At 36.6% G+C, this 20,705-nt stretch overlaps 1 protein-coding gene across 1 annotated transcript in view; it reads right to left on the bottom strand.

Moving 5' to 3' along the window:
- Nucleotides 1-20,705, bottom strand: part of SMC2 (structural maintenance of chromosomes 2) — a 76,318-nt gene that overhangs the window by 13,501 nt on the left and 42,112 nt on the right. Inside the window, exons 12-17 of the mRNA XM_081742533.1 lie at nucleotides 19,937-20,083; nucleotides 15,274-15,478; nucleotides 13,175-13,310; nucleotides 5,431-5,555; nucleotides 3,070-3,263; nucleotides 2,215-2,358 (exon numbers count right to left, since the gene is read on the bottom strand). Of these exons, the coding sequence (XP_081598659.1) occupies nucleotides 2,215-2,358; nucleotides 3,070-3,263; nucleotides 5,431-5,555; nucleotides 13,175-13,310; nucleotides 15,274-15,478; nucleotides 19,937-20,083 (951 nt within the window). The remainder of the gene's footprint in view (nucleotides 1-2,214; nucleotides 2,359-3,069; nucleotides 3,264-5,430; nucleotides 5,556-13,174; nucleotides 13,311-15,273; nucleotides 15,479-19,936; nucleotides 20,084-20,705) is intronic.

The following is a 20,705-nucleotide window of genomic DNA, read 5'->3' as shown; positions in this document are numbered from 1 at the left end:
TATTAATGAAATGTACATCTCGGGAGAAATACCAAAAGCCTTTGAGAAAAGCATATTGGTCCCTATCCCGAAGAGAAAAGGCGCACGGAAATGCGAAGAACACAGAACATTAAGTTCGCTTTCCCATGCTTCAAAAATACTGTGTAAAATTATCGCACAACGAATGGAAGGGAAAATCGAAGAACGGCTATCGGAGGACTAGTTTGGATTCAGGAGGAAAAGGGGAACAAGGGAAGCAATAATGAATCTACGGTTGATCATGGAACAGCACATCAGAATAAACAAACTAACTGTTATAGCATTTGTGGATATAGAGAAAGCTGTTAACAACGTAGATTGGAATATCATGCTCAGAGCGTGTAAGAATCTGAAAGTGGATTACAGAGGCAGAAGAATAATATATCAATTTTACAGGAACCAGATAGCTGTTATAGGAAGAGATTAGAAGGAAGCAAGAATAAGTAAAGGATGTGTACTTTCACCTCTTCTCTTTAACGTCTATATAAGAAGAGGCTATGAAAGAATTCTTTGATGAAAACGAGAAAGGTGTAATAGTAAATGGCCAGGTTTACACCACAATAAGGTTTGCTGATGACATAGCACTGATACCTAAGAACGAAGAGGACTTGCAGGAAGCACTTTCAAACTTGAACGACCAACGGAAAATAACATGCAAAATGAAGATAAAAAGAAAACCAAAGTGATAAAGTGCACAAGAGCAGGGCTGCTAACATCAAGAATTTTTCCCAGATTAACAACAGAACTGAAGAAAATTTCTACATAGCTCGGCTTTTTATAAAATACGGTTGCCATGAACGGTTCGGTTACGAAAACGATTTATTAAGACTGGTATGGGGCATGGAGCTTTACGGATCAGACATGGACATTAAGAAAAACTGAAATATCGAAGCTGGAAGCATTTGAAATGTGGTGTTGGCGCAGAATGCTGCGCATATCATGGACCGAAAGGAAAAGGAACAAAGACGTACTAAAAGAAGCTAATGAAGCACGACAGATCATGAAGATAATACGAAAAAGAAACAGCATGCTTGGCCACCTTATTCGGCAGTCCGATTGGATCACCGTGTTGATAAGAGGGAAAGGCAGAAGGAAAACCAGGAAGAGGAAGACCAAGAATAGAATATCTAGATGCAGTTATGAAGAAGAAACCTTACCAGAATATAAAACAGCTCTTCCAAGAGAGAGAAAAGTTTTAAAATTTCCATGTTGCCTCAAGTGAGGAAAAAGAACATGTTCCTTCTTACAGATCTTGGCGTTTCTTTTAGTCTTGCCTATGCGACTCTAATGGCAACCGTATTTTATTTCATAAATACCTAATTTCTCCTTGCAATATGTGTAATAGCTCTTAAATTAGGTGATGCTCTTTTCTAAAGGTTTGGAGAGCTTTAAAGTGGTAAAAAGCCGAGCTGTGTAGAAATTTTCTTCAGTTCTGTTGTCAATCTGGGAAAAATAGGTAGTCATTGATATCGGCTTCAGTTTGTCGAAACGTGAATTTCTTCTAACATGGTTGGCCAAATCAAATCAACCCAAATGGATAGGACTACCTACCCACGATTATGCACCGGAACTAAGAGAGACAGTGATGATGAGATGGATGATAATGGTGGAATGACGAAAGTGGGAGGAAACGGAAGAACCCCGAGAAAATTTACGCACATGGCGTTTGTCCACCACAAACTACTTGGTGGGAGCTGGGATCGAAAGCACTGAGTCACTTCGGCTCGTGTATTATAAGGTGGTTTGAAGACAGTCTGAGAGCAAATAGCCACATCGAGGCTGCTTTCAAAATTTGAGGGAGGACGGATTCTGAAAATTTTTTATTTTATTAAAGAAAAATAAAAAAAGGAAAATTAACAATAATTGTGTCAAGATAATTGGCTTCGACGTACGGAAATATGTTCCTAAGCCAAACTACAGGCAATGTAGAGTAAAATGCTTTACATTTCGTGTGTTTCGGTCAATTAGGAGCTATTTTAGCTTATATCCAACTCCTCTTTTATAGAGAATTTGAATGTCTCAATTTCCCGGGTGAAGGCCAAACCAATTATAGTATATGATATAGGTCCTCAGGGCAAATCCCGGTGACATAAGAATAACAGAAATGAAGACTGTGGTTACCATTGCATGCGTTACACAGATAAGAAGGGGTAAGTGACAGGATACTTACTATATTGACTGCATTTAGTAACCTACCTTAGCTTCCGCAGCTTCTTCTTTAAACCGTGCTGCATCTTCAGTACACTGCTTCAATACTTCTTCACATGATTTAATCTGATTCTCAGCGGTCTCTACTGCAGTCTTTAACTCTGTTACTTCCAGACGAAGACTCTCATGTTCCTACGAAATATAAAGAAATATATATATATACACACACCAAAAACGAAAGAAAGAAAGAAAAATAGTTCTTCCGCATTTAGAAAATCTTTCAAAAGCCGGACTTTGCTACAGGATATCAACAGAAGAGAATGATATTAAATTTATGCTGAATACCAACTTTAACTTAACAGAGAATATGCTGCATGAGAGAGAAATATATATATAAAAATCCCATTATAGTAAAATAGATTTATAGTTTCACTAGTAGTTTGTAATAATTTATTTGTTCATTAACAGCGCTCCAGATACTGCTGCTCAAGCGCCAATTTACATTGGAAACACTGGGAGTAAAGACGTGAAAGAATTTTTGAAAAGAACTTGTAAATAGCTTCCATATTTATAGGTATAATTCCACCCTTTACCTAAAGATATTGTCGAAAATCTGCAACTAGAATGACCTGCTGCACGTTTCGAATCCAAAACGCCCCAAGAAACTGTACAATCCCTTTAAAATGTATCAAAAATCCTACGTTGTACAATATGAATCGATGCGAGAAGTCCCGGGTTCGATTCGCGCTGCTCGGAGCACACGTGGTTCGAATTCCAAGTTACGCTGTAGCTCCACATCTCATACAGTATTGTAATGAACTCGAAATCAACCAACCAAATAAGAATAAACAAACTATAGTTTGAAAGTCGGCTGAGAAAACGTTTCAACATTATCCACATTACCTGTTCCTTTTCCTTCCATAGGACTCGGCTTGCTTCGGCTTTCTTTTTAATTGATTTTAATGCATCTTCAGCTGCTTTTAGCTCTTTTTCGCGTAATGCTTTCGCGTTTTTCATTTTAGTTTCCAATTCTTGTACTTTCTTCGCACCTTCTGATTCTATTTTCTTACATTCCACCAAGTTTTTCTCCATTTCAGCTATAAATAATCACAGTAACAGTTCAATTAATTGTAAAAGATCTACAAGATAATTACAGTAGAATCTATGAATGACAGACACCGATGAAACATGATAATAATATGTAAATGAGAGGTGTCCGTTACAGAGAGGTGACACAAGATCACACAGTAATTGCATGTAGTGTACAGTAAATACATTATTTACATATGTAAATATAATCTAATATGAAAATACCGTACCTCAATTGGAATTAATGTGAAGATCAGGGGGAAATTCCCTCAAAAAAAAAAAAAAAAAAAGTATTGCTAGGGAATGTGTTTCTATAGCCAGTGTACTGCAAAATACACTGAATGTGTGGTAATTTTCTTCTCAACATGTCATTCTCTGCAAAAAAAAAAACATTAATTCGTATAGTGACTGTGCTCCTACTAGAAAGCAATTTACTGTGGACAAAGAAAAGAAGAATTTCACGAACAGGCTGCAAGTGTTCTGCTTCTGTGTGACCAGGTTCATCAGCTCTTCCGACTTAATGATATTTTGTTGGGATATTTTCTGTCCACTATACTGTACCGCAGATTTACTTTCGAATTGTTGAAAGTACTTTTGTGCTAAATATGTAAAAACTAAGAACTGTTTCTGACCGACATGAAGAGGTTACTTAAATGTTAGGAAAAAAGAAGACTATCCATACCTGTAAAAGGGAGGGTTCTGTCATGTAATAATACATATATACAGGGTGATTCAAAAGTATGGAAACACCCTAATAATGGTAAATGATCCAAAACATAACCGAAGTAACAATGTAAGTGGGGAATAGGGGGGGGGGGATGTTTGAGGACACATCACAATAACTTTCGCGATCTTGAATTTTAAACAATTGTTTTAAATGGAAACCATAGCATGCGTCGTCATTTTCACAGCCAATTTTTGCAGAATTTGAATGGCACATACAATATGCTGTAGTTTCAATTTAAGACAATTGCATAAAATTCAAGATCCCGGAGGTCATACCCTCAAACATTTCTCCCCTATCCCTATTCTCCTCCTACATTGTTACTTTCGTTATATTTTGAAGTGTTTACCACTTACTAGAGTATTACCACACTTCTAGACTACCCGCTTTCAATGTATTTAAAATTAGTCAAAAAGGCACTTTCCTAAGGAGCTATTAAATATGAACAGGAAACTTATCAGAATTCAAAACTTAATAAATAAATAATAATAAAAGTAACACATGGTATACTTTTGTGTAGCAGTATGATGAGTGAATATTATGCAGATTCCGAAATTATTTTCTATGGGCCACAAAATGTTCGAATTGATCCAGTATCATGAGAGGTTTGGTAAGTTCCTTGAATTAACAAGTAGCAAAATGTAGGTCAAGGAAGCCAGATATAATGGCACTGAGAGACAATGCAATAACCACGCATCAACAAATCAAGAGGCCTCTGGCTGACAAGATTTTTACAAGACCTAAACAAGTTTATATTAGTAATTTTTACACAGTTTATACTAGTATAAATTAAAACTATTTTACCTTAATGCTGCGGTCTTTTCCAATTCTGACCAAATTTTGCTATATTTTCTGCGAAACTGCAGTTTCTTGTTAACAGGTGAATTCTAATTTATGAATCATGTTTCGTAAGAACTAAAGAACCTAAAATAAATTTGGACGGGAAGTTTTGATCAACAATGAGATTATAATGAACTTTGGAGTTTTTTTAGAATTTATTTTTAAAGTTCATGTCTAATTCCCTAAATTTCAACTGTTTTTATGCATATATGAATGACAGTTGGTCGAAAATGGTAATTACGTATTAGTACAAATTGATGTTATCCGAAACACAATATATTATTTACGCTGTCTCCGAGTTTCTAAGCACACCTGTCGAATGTCTATGAGTATACAAGTTTAGTGATTATTCAAGAATCCTACGCATTAGTAAATGCCAATACCTGGCAACAGTAAGTTCAAAAAAAGGTTTAGCGGATAAAATAAAGCAAAAATTGGTTAGGCAACTCTAATGCTAAGTTTCAATTAATATTGTTTTTAATACTTGTAATATAATATTTACTTCTATATTGTTTGGTATAAAAGTAAAAATGCTTACGTATCGTTGAGGTCTGTCATTTCCTAGACCTAATTACAGTACAGTAATTTGAAACCACTCAATTACTACTTACCAACTGTAGCCTTGAGCTCATCTACTTCCTGCTGCATTTGATGATGTGTACTTTGCTCTAGCTTTCTTCTCACCAATTCTAGTTCATGGGTTCGCAAATCCAGTTGCTGTTTTAAAGTATTATACCTACAAAATATGAAGATACGAATGTCAATGATTTGAAAACAAACATGTGAGAAATAGCAGTCATTTTCTTAAAACGTAGAAATAAGTACAATTTCTCAATCTAAGTACTACTCACAAAGGTGTTTACAACGCTTACACTACAGAAACCACAATGAACTCAACTTGTTCTGCTTAGCACAAACTAAGAGTTACATGGACTGCCAAATATACAAAAGCTTTGACATTTTGTAACAATCTCAATACAACATTCTCTTTAACTTTTGTTGTTGTTGCTACGCATAATAATAAAGTGACATTTTTAACAAACAAAATTATAACAATAAGACATTGTTAGGTATTTTTTACAAATATTTACACTTAAAATTATCAACTATAAATCTTAAAAAATTTTACACAAAAATATTATATACACCTAGGTATCTCTTTAAAAATTAACCTTTTACGTATGTGACTTTCAGTATACTTTAACATTCTAAAAATCAGTCACGGATTAACATTCATCTGTTTTAATATATATATATATATATATATATATATATATATATATATATAATAAAAATTTAGGATGAATTGTAAAATCATATCACTTTTTGAATCTTACAATCAACTGCTGCCTTCACTAGTACTGTAGGCCAATCACACCAGTTCTTCTAACAAATTCACTATAAAATAGAAATAAAAATGTTACCGAGACATTGTCAAGGCGGAGAAATACAGCTGTTTTTCCGTAAGACTTAAAAAAAAAAAAAAAAAAAAAAAAAAAAAAAAAAAAAAAAAAAAGAAATAAAACTGCAAATTAAACAGGAGAGAAGCAGGTCAACAAATTGGGAAAAGATTCATGGACGTACTTGGCAAAGACCATGTGACAGTCGAATTATGTTGGCGGTTAAGAAAATCATCGAGTTCATCAACTACAATACACCCTAAAGATTGGTGGTGAATACAAATTTCCATTGACTTCGTTCTGATGCATTAGAGCTGGCAAAGTCTGACTTGCCGTTTCTTACGCCAAATTAATACTTCCATACACTATGTTCCACTTAAGATACACAGCACCAGTTTGGAATATCAGTTAATCAAATATTCAATTGGTTTTATTCTTAAGATCCCATCTCCATGCCTTGTACTAATTAAATCAAATTTTCTAAGGATTGTCAGTGTGCCCTCACATCCTGAAGATAAATTACCCAAAATCTGAGCTACTTTTTGATCACGTTTCACTAGTACTAAGTAAAACTGGAGATTTCTTATACAGTTTTTGTCAGTAAATGCGAAATAAATACAACAAATCTAATAAATATTCTATCTTAAAGAGAACATTCTTTCCTTCAATCACACCAAACTGTGACTCATTCATGAAAATGTAATGAAATTTTTAAGTTTTACGACCCATGGTTATGTCGCCTAGGCTAAAGGAGACGGTGATGATAAATGAATGAAATGGTGAAATGGAGAGTGGGAGGAAACGGGCCAACCCTGAAAAAAATGTACACGGTGTTTGTCCACGACAAAAGCTCACGGCGCGAGCTAGGATCAAGCCAAGGACCCCATGTAACCAGAGGTGACCGCTCTACCACTGAGCCACCATGGCCGTGTGACTCATTCAGTCTAAAGTTCTTGGGAGAAGAAGCTATAAGGCAGGATGTTGACTTTTGCTAGCGATTGTAAGAACTAGACCAAACCTTTTTATGTTGTATGACCATGAACTATTAAAAGATAGCAGAAAACACACGTAAAACGCTACATTTTTTTTTCTTACTTCGTTTCCACAACTGAGGTCAGTTCCCTCAGCCAAGTGTTCACTTGGTACTCCCAACGTTGTACTATCGTGAGTATAGGAATACAAATGTATCGATTATTACTAAAGAATATAGACATCTATTAACTAGAAATTAAAGTACACTCAAGGTGGCTGCCCTTTGCTACATTTATATCATACTTAAAGTGTCAAGAATTTGGGTGGGACTCCAAATTAACACTTAGATATACATTCGTCCTTCGTTCAGGAAGGGTTAACAAACTTTATGTGTAAGAATAATAAAGGCTTAACACCGCAGAAACAAAACCTCATCACTGAATCTTATTTTGTTGGGATTGCTATCAACCATCCCTCTCTGATTTGGTCTTATATTATCCTCCCATTTTTTTCTTGGCCTGCCGAAAGGTCTTTTTCCCACTAACCCCATGCAGTCCTCTCTACAAGGTTCCCACTCGCTTAAAAAAAAAAAATCCAGGACGTTTCCAGGACAAATCATCAATTTTCCAGGACTTCGACACAGAAAGGTATAACAGGATTGCAACTGTAGGTTCTAAACTCACAACAGTGCAATGAAAAGTATAATAGCTTATGCAGTGAATATTAATGCAAGTATAGTATTAATACACAATAATTAAATACGCAAAGCGGAGCGTAATGTGGTGCTTTTTGTGGCCTCTCAACTCCCCTTATAGCCACCCGATCCACCCACATCCGGCACATTTATTTTTGTTCTTTTCATATGATACTTTAATTGTGCACCGAACAAATTTACAAACAACAAAAATCTATTTTTCGTACGTGGTATCTTCATTCCGTGACAGTGTGACAGATATAATTAGGGGGAAAAAGGAATTATATTACAAATTTTTCAACAAAGTATGGAGTTGTGTGATTTCCTTATCTATAGACATAATCTCTTTCTTCTTTAGTGAAGCTGCTTTACGGATAGCATTTGACTTTGTCAATAAAGTAAAGCAAGACTTCAGCTCTGCTTTATGTGCAAGCAATCTTCAAAGTTTCACTTGTTTCTACCAATTTCCTTTTCTTTCTCTACACCTGCTGTACATTTTAACTCATCTCTTCCCTCTTGCTCTGCACTTGACTGTCTCTGTCAACAGTCCTCATTTGCTCCAGCTCTGCCATATAGCGCTGCCTTGTATGGAAGGCATGATGCAGCATTTCTTTCGTGATGTTGATTGAAGTAAGGTTTTTATGGGAAATGTTATCATACACCAATCTATGGAGGATTGATACTGATACAAAGCACATTTTCTGGAGGATAGTACTGGTGAAGACAGCATCCAAGAATGGGTTGACAAACTAGTGGATGAACGAAGAAAGAAGTTCTTCCAGCCAACCACCCTACCAACCACAAACATGCAAGTTCATGACAAATTATTATTCAGCACAAAAACAGGAATAGCAAACAAAAACAGCAATCAATTAAAATCATTATAATTATGAAAAATCTGACATTCAGTATTTCTGTAAATTTCAAGGACAGAAATGCATTTTCAAGGATATTTCAACAATTTCCAGGACAAGTGGGAACCCTATCTCTAGTATTCCACTTAAGTCACATCTGCCCATTTTCAACGCATCGATCTACTTATTACAGTCCGACAAGAACGACTTGATCGCTGGGTCAATTACAATTATAGGTGAATATACAAATCGTCAGATAGCCAAATTATGAAACCAATAGCTGGAAATTTTAATTTCCATCAACTATTGTAAGTAGGTATACATTCAGTGTTGTGTTTACAACTTCCTGCAATTTAATCGTCTCAGACATCAAGTCATTGCTGTTCAGTTCGAGTATTACATTTGATGATGTATACTATCTTATGGATTTCGCATTCTGTACGGGGTTTTTACAACCAGTCGACCATACCTCGCCTTAATATTCTCTTTACATGTTATTTTTAGTATTACTAGCTGAACCTGCACTGTCTACTCAGCGCATCGTTCTATTATGGCCATGAATCTCCTTCCCATTGTGCATGTCTCCTTAGTCACACAAGTAAAGGATAGGAGACTAACAAAGGAAGTAAATTGCTATGTATATAGATGTTGGAGTGAGTTTGTAGCAAATTTATGGAAGTAACACGATATCAAGTGGAAATATTTTTTCTAATAAATCCATATCCGTCCGATACGCCTCATTGCGTCTCTTGGAGCGTTTGAAGTTGCCAGCATGCAATAGGTTTTGCCATTCAGATTTAAGCAAAGAGCCTGCAATGTCCATCAACTCGTCATACGTAACTTCTCTGCTGGTTGCCTAACGCGTAGTTTCGGTCTGCAACAATGTTAATCTTATGGATCCAAAATGACCCATAACATGTTGAATAGAAAAATAACGACACGGTTTCTGCAAATTTGAATGACAGCTGGACAATCTACCTAGTTATATCATAAATATCACAAATTTTGGAGTGGCGCTGTAGGCATCCGGAGTGGCACAGTGCTGTCATCTGTGTATAAAACGGAAGATGCATGTAGTGTGTGTGTGACTGTTCATGTCATACGTTTATATTGTACTGAGTTCTGATGGAGTGGGGCGATTACGAAAATCGTGTACCAATAATTGCACTACACAAGGTTGAGAAGACAACAGGTGAGATTTTTAACTTCCTGAAACCCCTACAAATTAGCACGAGATTCGTGTATCGCGCCATACAGCGATACACCGAGACTGGAACGGCAGCTGACCGCGCAAAGAGTGGCAGACCACAAATGGTACGAACTCCGCATGTCCAGAAAGCAGTCGCAGCAAGAATTCGAAGAAATCCTGTTCGAACACAGCGTGATGGCTGCTGAGATGAACGTCAGCAGAAATTCCCTATCTCGTGTGCTCAGGAGTGACCTACATCTACGGGTGTATAAGAAGCGGACTGGTCACTTTCTGACCCCCAAACATTAATGTCGCAGAGGGTCCTTAAATAAAGAGACTGTTGCGGCGTTACGCCAACAATCTGCACAGAAAGATTCTGTTCACTGACGAAAAGGTGTTCACAATTAAACAGGCCTACAACGCCCAAAATGACCGTGCATGCCACGTCATCTACTGCAGCTGCTGAGGCAGCTCCAAGGGTTCAGAGGGCACATCATCCTGCCTCAGTGATGGTTTGGTGGGGAGTGAGCTACTCAGGCACAACCCAGTTGCATTTTTGCGAACAAGGTGTTAAAACATCTGCCAAGGTGTACCAGGACACAGTGCTAACACCTATAGTGAAATCACTGTCTGCTACCATGTTCTCTGGAAAAAAGTGGACCTTTTGGCAGGATTCCGCTCCAGGCCACAAAGTGAAAACAACCCAGGACTGGCTGGCACGGAACGTCCCCGACTTCATTTTTACCGCTGATTGGCCTTCTAGCAGCCCGGACCTTAACCTGTTGGACTACAAACTTTGGGCAGTCCTTCAGTCAAAGGTCTGCCATAAACGGCATCCATCTGTCGACAGTCAGAAACAATCCTTGACCCGAGCAGTGAACAATTTTCCCATGGACGTGGTGCGTAATGCCATTGACCAGTGGCCGGACAGACTTCGTGCCTGCATCAAGGCCAAGGAAGAAACATTTCGAAAAATGATTCGTGCGTCAAGTGTACAACATATCAATGTAAAACATGACCAAAATAAATTGCCTTGGTGTTAATACTCTGTGTTATTTACATTCAAACCTGTGACAGTATTTATGATATAACTACAGTAGGTACACAAAATTTGGAATCGACAAGTGAAAACGGTACGTTTCTAGCACGTGTGGTTTTCGAAATCTCATTGTCGAAAGGATTGGGGACAAATATATAAACCTAGCATTTTAATATATAGACTAGCTAAACCTGCGCTCTCCACACAGCGCATCATTCACATATGAGCATGAATCTCCTTGTTATTCCTCACATTTGTACATGTCCCTTTACAGACACAAGTGAAAGACATCTTGATAAAAATTGGCAAGAGATACCATAAAGGGGAGATTTTGTCGATTACTTTTTCAATATCTCGCACCGTTTGCAAGATTTGAGCCTACTGTCGGTTGGGGTTTTTAATTCACGTATGATCAGTGTTTTCTTTCTTCTTGCATGTAGTATGTAATAAGCAAATACATTACACACACAATTAATTATAATGTCAGTGATATATGGTGTTCATTGGACAAAACACTCAAAACAATAAAGATTCAACTTACTGTTAGAGTGGAGAAATAGTTATCCTTTGTTTTTCATTATTTGGCCATGAAACAAATACCAGAGTTATGCAACCCCTATATACAATTATGTGGTGTTGGAATGCATACTGTGTAGGATATGATACTTTAGTTTTTTTTTTTTTTTTAATTTCAACACTTCCAGTGTACCCGTAAAAATGTAATAAAGAAATAATGGCCATGTTTTTTAAATATTCAATTAGAACTGGAAAATCTACACAAAAATTGCAATCGATCAGTGAAAATGTCATATTTCTAGAGCCTATAGTTTCCGAGATATTGTCGAAAGGATTGGCCACAAACATATAAAAGCCCACAAACGTATAGTTTAAAAGAACTTCAAAGATGACAGCAAGATTTATTTGCATTGATTTTGGAAAAGGCTAATTAAAATGCAAAGGCTTTGAACAATAATTTTAAAAAATAAACTGTATATGAAAAAGGTATACTCAAATAATTTATTTAAAGTACACATAGTTTAAAATATTTCTTTCTGTTAAACGTGAAATCACTAATAACCGTAAATCAAAGGTTTGAAATCAAAAGTTATAGCCTGGAGCTCAGGCGCTTCTGTTGCTATTGTAGCATTTTAATAGATAGATAATTTAATGTTTAGTTACAAAGAAATATAAAATCCTTCCTACAAAATTATATATATATATATATATTTTAATATTCTCGTTTTCATTTCTATCCTTTTATTTCCACCTGCTTTGTGGAATGTAACAGTATTATACGTAGTCCACGTATACTGATTACACGGAATCACTATTGAATGTTCAGTTACTAATACGGCTACTTACTAAATTATTAACGCCTACAATTTTAAATGATATTTCTGGTTCTCTCTTTCTCTCTAGCGACGGTTCGCTTTTTCTTTTTGACCGGTTTTGCCACAGAATTGTTCCCAATACTTGTTTCCCCTGGCTCAGTCAAGGGATTGAACACGGATCGCTCGATTGTCAGTCGGACATTCTACTGTCTTAGCTACAGGGCAGTCTATCTCAATTTATCTAGTAATTTATTATTATTATTACTGTAAATATGCATTTATCAGCTACTAGCAGCCTATATCTAATTTCTTTATTTGTAAGTTATAAATTTGGTAAATTTCCCTGATCACTAAAAACTTTGATATAACTTCTCCCTTCTTTCCTTTGGTAATTTCATTCCGAAGCGTCCAACTTTCTCATTCATAGACTATAAAAGGCTGAATTACACTTGTATAGATTTTTAGTTATTATTGAATGAGCAATTTTAGATCAAATGGATGAACTGAAGGTAAGAGCTGTTGTTGAATACTTTCATAAGAAGAATTTAATGCTGTTAAGATATTCATTCAAACTGACATGGTTACTACATTGGCCCTTTCTTACTTTACAGTAAAGAAATGGGCAGTTGAATTTAGAAGGAAGAAGAAACTGCAATGAAGGTGATTTGTGACCAGGGAACCTAGCTGAAAGTACTCCTTTCAAGTAAGTTTTGTAACAATTCTCGCAGTACTGCCAATAAAGACTACCATTCTGGCTTTTGAATCAAAGAGCTACCCTGCCACTCAAAATTATCGATATGACTTACACTCGTAAGTTTTTTGCTCGTTCCGTATGTCAATTGTTTAAGAAAACAACGTAAGTTTATTTCTGCTTACCTCTCAGCAGTATGACCTAATCTTCGAATTTCATTTTCAACTTGAGCAATCTCTTTCTGCCTCGAACTATACTCTTCCTGAGCTGAACTCATCGCTTCTAAATGGGTTAATACTGATGATCCTTTCGAACGAGCACCTATTTGATATTAAAACAATAAAATAAACATAAATAAACACATTAAATCAGGATGACTTAATATCATTGACATTACTTTTCCACTTCACATATAACACGAAACAGTGTTTCTCAATCACTGGTCCGATTCACGAATGTTACCTAGGATTTGATTCCCGGGAGGAGCTCATGTGGTTCGGATTCCACGTTAATAAGTAGGTCCACATCTCATGTCGCTGCTGAACGGGTAGTTAAACTCAAAACTCAACTCAATTCAACGAATATTACCAACGTGGTTGGTTAAACATAATGTCTATAATAACATATTCGATCAGTATACAGCATAGTGTTCTATGTGTAACATACTTTAAGTAATAAATTCTTTAAAGCACTGATTTCAACTACATAAGTTGAAAAGGAGAAAGCCAAACAGTTTATATATTAATGGTAGCCATATAACATTATTACTGAGGACCTGAAATGTGAACGAGAAGTAAAAACAGTTGTATGAATACTTTAACACAGGCATATGTCTATTACCTCTCTAACTGCCTTAACCAGGTGCTTTTCCTCGTTTTAACTATCTCCTAACTCTTCTTATAAAGAATTTTAGCTATTCTTGTAACTAACACTCATTAACTACTTTTTGTGTATCCTGATAATCCTAATTGGACTGTTAAATCCTGTTATAATTTCAACAACCAACCCCTGTTACCTGAGGGCACGGTGACTCACTGTAGAGCGCTCTGGTGTGAGGAGGACATGTGAGTGTGGAAGAAACAGGATTTCTCGAGGTCTTCCGTTTCCTCCCACATTATCATTCCGCCAATTATTTTATTTAATCATCAATCTTCTTTAGTCTAAAGGATATAACCGTGGGCCATAAAACTGTAAATTTAAGTTCATTTCAATTCTGTTGCCATCGATTCCCTATCACCAGTTGAAGAACGTATGCTTTACTGCTAAATTCATGCTGTTCTCGTTTTCAAATGGCAATATGTCTAAGAGAAAACGATTTGGCGCCAACATTTATGAAGATTTTCCTCTTTTTAATTTTCTTGTACATCGTTTCCCGCATCCTGTGCATGAAACTAGACTAATACAGTGCAGCCCACTTATAACGAATTTCAAAGGATCAATACAATGAGTTCTTTATATCCGAACTTCGTTATAAACGAACTCATGTATTTTTCAGAATTAAGGAAAAAACAAAGGATTAGATAACAAGCAGATACGTTTACAAACATACAACAGTGTAGCATTACATCGGAAGATAATTTTATTAATTGGGTTGTTATCTAGCCTATCGTACACATTGCAGTTCTTCCTACCTGTTCAAGCACACTTGAAGAAGTCTGTAATTTTCTTCTGAACCGTGTCTGCTGCCGCTGTTTGCAATAACGCCGCTTCCACTTCCTCAAATGGCTGAAATGCATTGTCCGGCACCGTGTTGCTGTGTTCGGAAATATAGCGTTGCAAGTTTTCCAAATTTTCCAATCGCTCCTTTGAAACTCATGGGTTGTTTTATATTTTCCACTTCTCCCTCATCATCGGAATCTGTTTCATACAATGTAAAACACGAATTACAGGAGCGATTTCTGCTGTCATCCGAGTGGGAGGGAGGTGAGTAAGTCACGCCTGGCTTGCAAAGCGACAACAGCTATGAAAACCAGTTTTGCGGTACTTGAGTTATCCACGAGCAGAAGAAAAGAAAACATGATCCCGTTCTGAAAACTTCGCTATAAGCAGTCTTTACGGAAAATATTGTTCGTAATATACGGTCATGTGGTGTGACAAAGATTTCATTTACGTTCGTAATATCCAATAATTCGCTATTTCCGAGTTCATTGTAAGTGGACTGCACTATATAAGAATAATATAAGTATTATTTTGAGAAAGATAAGAGAGTATAATTTAACAAATATAAATATACTTTTTACCACCATACATGTATAGTTAAGAGAGAAAAGTTTGCTGAATTTACCTCCAGTAAGAGTTCCCTCTGGATCAAACACATCACCATCTAGTGTTACAGATTTCTTCAGAATTCTGTCATTGAACGTAACTTTCTTAGCACAATCCATATCTCGACAAATAAAAGTCATTCCAAAAATATATTCCATGGCTGCATGGATTTCATCGTCGTAACCGATCAGCGATATGGCTGTTTGCACATTCTCTCTACCAACCTGGAAAGAATAAAATATTAATTCAATCTGTATGAATACGAAATTCATGTTCTACGATGAACGGAAGTCTTTATATTTAGTGTACTATAGACCAGCGATTTTCAAACTTGTTTGACTGACGGTACAATTTACTGAACGTTCAGGACCGCGACACGCTTATTTGATTATAATAGTGAAACCAATTAGTTTTTATAAAGCTAACCAAGAAAGATATGTCGCTTTTTATGGAGATCTGTGTTCCATTGGCCCTCACATCGTGAGTTGAATGCGAATGGAGATGAGGCGAAGGTCAGTTGTTGGTCTGGGTACATCCAACTTATTAACTGGTTGTGGCAGTTCAGTTACACTGTGAACTTCCGTAAGGATAGAGTGAACATGAGACCTCCACAGAGCGTCTACGAGTTCAAACTGGGCTCAAACGCCGCTGCAGCGGGGCGGAAGATATGCCAAGCCTTTCCTGAGGGTGTCGTGACTACGCGGACAGTGCAGCGGTGATTTAACAAGTTTAAGGACGGTAACGAAACACTCGAAGACGCACCACATGCCGGAATACCAACCTATGTACAAAATGAAGATCTTCAGGCAGCAATTGAGGCGAACAGTGGCCAGACATGGGAGGAACCGGGACTACAATTCCGTGTGAGTGGAGAAACCATTCGACAGCACCTCCATCAACTTGGGAAGCACTACAAGTTGAGTCCATGTGTCCCACACGATTTGGCTTCGGGCGAGAAGGCAACAAGAGCATATACCTCTTCTTCTTTCTGTCTCTTTGCTGTCTCGTCTAAGGAAGGAGCCATTTCTGGACAGGGTGTTGACATGTGATGAGAAGTGGGTCCTGTACGAAGCTCCACGGCACCGTCATCGTTGGTTACCCACCCCATGAAAATAAGTTTTTTTCTATTGCCTCGAAAACTACGCATGAGAATTTATTCTCAAACATCTCATTTTGTTCAGTTCAATGTGATCTATCGATTGATAAATGTCTTAAGATCAGAACAAGGTTACAGTTAAACAAAAAAACTGAAGTTTAAGGTAAGTCTGGCTATACTTCATTAATAGGGCAACCCAAAAGCATAAAAAACTTAACAGCAATTCATACATAGGTTGGTACCTTGAACATGGTTGTGGTTGTCTAAGGGTTCAGAAGAAACTAATTTTAAAAGCATAATAGAGCATAATTTTAGAAAATAAAGCATAATATAAAATATATAGCACAGTTATTGGAAAATTCTATTAGAACAATTCTTGGAAAATTCTGTTTAACTGCAAGTTTAACATACTGTATTAATATTTTATTAAAACCAATATTTACAATGCAAAATCATTGAGAACGTAGCAATGCAACAATGAAAAGCTTATTTTTATTTCTGTAAACTTTCCGGAGTAATCCTTTGATGTAGAAAAAGAAAAAAATCCGCCAACAATGAATAGTACACAAGAACTCCACACTATATTGTTGTGTATCTCTTGAACTAAGCACTTTCTCTGCTTTTTGGTGCCATCTTTTACTTTCCCTTTCTGTATTTATGCACCCCTAAGTCCCACACAAGTGATAGAAAAAACTGACTCGAATAAAGCATACCTCTTTACAGTGCATTAAGTAGAAAGTTCATTAAATATGAAAGAAATTGGTTGCATAAAATATTAGTAAATAGATCCAGATATTTAGAATATTTAGTGTGTAGTAAATATACATTATATACGATTAATGTAAAGCAATGATTGAAATTAACAATAAAGCATAATTTGGAAAAAAATAAAGAATAATTAAGCAAAAAATAAAGCATAGTGTGGGTTGATCTACTCATTAACCATACTGTATATTACAGTCTTACAGTGTCATAATTAAAAGTTAGTAGGAGGGCCGTGGTGGCTCAATAGTAGAGCGCTCACCTCTGGTGCGTGGGGTCCCTAGTTTGATCCTACCTCACGGCAAGTGGACGTTATGGTAGACACACACCGTATGCGTAGGTTTTCTCGGGGTTCTCCCGTTTCTTCTCACTTTGTTCATTCCACTATTACATTTCTCATCATTACCGTCTCCTTTAGCCTAGCCGACATAAACATAGGACGTAAAACTAAATGATTTCATTTCGAAAGTTTGTAGATGGCGTGCTTATCGTACAGGATAATTTTTTACGTTTAAAGAGAGGAAAATTTCTAGATTTTTTCGAAAATTGCATAAGGATTTGCATTTACCCGTATCATTTCGTTCAGCTCACAATGCGATCTATCGAATGATATGTTTTATCTTTGTCCATCTTTTCTCCGTTAAAGGCTAATAATGTAGAATTAAAACATTGTCTAATGATAATTCATTCTTACAAAATTGTAACCTAAAACATTCCTTAGATCACTGATAACTCCCCCGCGTGTAATAAACAACAATACTAATCAAATATATTTAATATTTCTCTATGGTCTCTTAGTACATAGTAATAATCAGTTTACGAGATAGTAAAAGAGAAGTACGCGGTTTGACAAATAATGAGATTTATTTTATTGAAGAGAAAAGAAAAATTTGAAAAAATGATTGTATTTCAACGAAATGTGTAACCTTCGTCTACAAACTGACAATATTGTACCGCTACATACTATACACGACGGGAACTATGACGTCATACTGAATCAACAGTGGGAGATCGTTGTCACGTTAGCGTCATGGAGCAGCGTGCGATCATCAAACTCTGTTCAAATTGAGAAAAGTGTGACGGAAACAGTAGAATTCATAAGCCAAGAATATGGGAACACTTGATTGTATCGTGCACAGATATTCAGATGGTATGATCTATTTAAAAGTGATGTGAAATCAATTGAAGATGGAGCAAAACATGGTGTTCAATTTCAGTGCGTAAAGATTATCTCATCACAAAAATGAATGTGTTAAAGTTTATTGTGTGACTGTAAGACTGTCAGGTAAGTTTGATATAAGCCGGGAAACGACTCTTCACATCTCTAGTGCAAATTTAGGCAAGAAAGAGATCGCATCTCGGTTTGTGTCTTATTCCTCATCTGACGATCAAAAACGTGATTGTTGGCATTAGGTAGAGGACAACCTGAAACTGCTAATACGAATAAAAATTCGTGAATTGCATTGTTGCGAAAACGAAATATGCTGTTTTTGCTATGATTCAACAACGAAACCCTAAAGAACTGAATAGAAATCACCAGTATTACCGAAAGCGAAATGTTTACAACAGTCGATGCTGTTTGTTTTCATAATAGCGAAAGAACAATTCAACATGAATTTCTCTGAGGGACAGATCGTCACTGCGAATTTTTGTGTTTTAGAACGTCTATGGAAAGAATCGACGCACGCGGCGTAAATCTCAACACCAGGAAGTTGGTTCCTGCTCCATGACAATGCGCCCGTTCAGCGGGCAGTAGTTATACAGGAATATTTGATCCGCAAGCAAGTGAATGTGCTCAACCACCTTTTCTATGCACCCAACTTATCCCCCTGACTATTTTCTTCCAAAACTGAAGTTACTACTAAAACAGCGACTCTCTGACGTTGTTCAAGACATCTAAAGGACTGCGACTAACTCTTCGAGACATAATTTTAACTGTCTTGTTTCTATTTCAAGTGCGGCCGGAGCTCGCGTGGTTCGGATTTCATGTTAAGCTTTACGTCCATGTATCATATAGCCTCGCTGCCGAAAAAGACAAACTCTATTCCATCCATTTCATTCAATGAAATCAGATTCATTATTTAATTCAGACTGTATATGTACGTATCTAAGTTGTGCTGTTTTCAATTTTTGTAACTAACAATTTTGGTGGCTTTCTTAATCCCACTATAGGAAAAATCAAGGCAAGAATAAAGCAACTAGTGAGGGACTACAAAGAGGACGGATTAGCACCTTCAGGGCTATGAAAACACTAATTTAGACATAATAATAATTGCTATACTTATTCTACATATGTCTCAGTCGCATACAAAAAAGATTCGAATTTTAAACGCCTTAAAAGATAGCTTTCAATAGTGACAAAGATAATTTGAACTGGGAATAAAATAAAAGTATTACAGAAAATTTTAACATATAACGACATTAGAAATTTTCACAGCTACATCATAAAAAATTATTATTTCCAGTTTTACAAGCTTAGTAATTCAACATTTCATAATGTAACAGCACTAATGAAAAATAATATTGAAAAATAAACATGACGGAACATAAAACTAAAAATCAAGATTACTGCATGATTAAGAATAAACTTTCATCATTTCAGGCAAGATGTACCTGTTTATTCAACTTCACCTTTTGTAATACCGACTATCTATATCGTCTATCTAATTTCTTAACTGTCTACAAGAACTGAAAATCACTAGGCACGACAAAGGGAAAAGAACTGAAAATTACTAGACACAAAAACTGAAAACAAATCGTAACTTATGCGACTCCATAGGCCAATACTGTTTTTCTGAAAGGTAACTAAATAAAAAGCACTCACCAACTGCTGCGCTCTCCTTACAGTTTCAGCATCTATGCTGCGTCCTGCTATTTTATTCAAAGGTATAATGGTGACTCGTGTCTGTAGTTGGCCCTTCTCCAGAATTTTCTTACCAGTTTGCTCTGTGTCCACTATGACGTTATACAACTGAAAACACAAGGAAGAATAATGAACATATAATCTAAACACATTCAATGTACAGGGTGGTCCGGAAGTGTGTGTATCTCCCCCCCTTCTTTAGTTTCAACAGTATAGTGTTAGTTACGGTAGAACGTACACAGTTACCTTGAAGTCTTAAGTCATAAACATCGGTATAATCGCCATCCATGTGGTAATACAGCTGAATTCTGCGCCAAGTTCTCGCAGATATTTTGCGGAGATATTCCGGAGTCACGAGGGTGAAGGAGTGTTCCACAGCTGTTCGTAATTCCTGCGTTGTGTGATATCGAGTGTTACTTACTTGTTGTTTTATGAAACCTGAGAGAGAATTGTCTGGTGTCGTCAGATCGGGACTTCTTGGAGGGCAGGCAAAGGGAGCTGATGAAGATGCACAACCTCTTTCAATCCAGCGGCCAGGAAACGTCTGATTCAGGTAATTGCGCACGTGAATCGCGAAGTGCGCTGGTGCTCCATCCTGTTGTATCACAACAGTGTCTTTGATACCATTTTCTTCCAGTTGAGGCACCAACCACTCATTAAGCATCTCCAGGTAAGAATGTTTATTAACATTGTCTAAAGGGGAGGTACGCCCACTTCCGGACCACCCTGT

The sequence above is a fragment of the Thermobia domestica genome, chromosome 16 (genome assembly GCF_964235325.1).
Source record: "Thermobia domestica chromosome 16, izTheDome1.hap1.1, whole genome shotgun sequence".
NCBI lineage: Eukaryota > Metazoa > Arthropoda > Insecta > Zygentoma > Lepismatidae > Thermobia > Thermobia domestica.
Note: the sequence above shows the minus strand (reverse complement) of the source record. Positions and strands in the feature narration are given on the sequence as shown.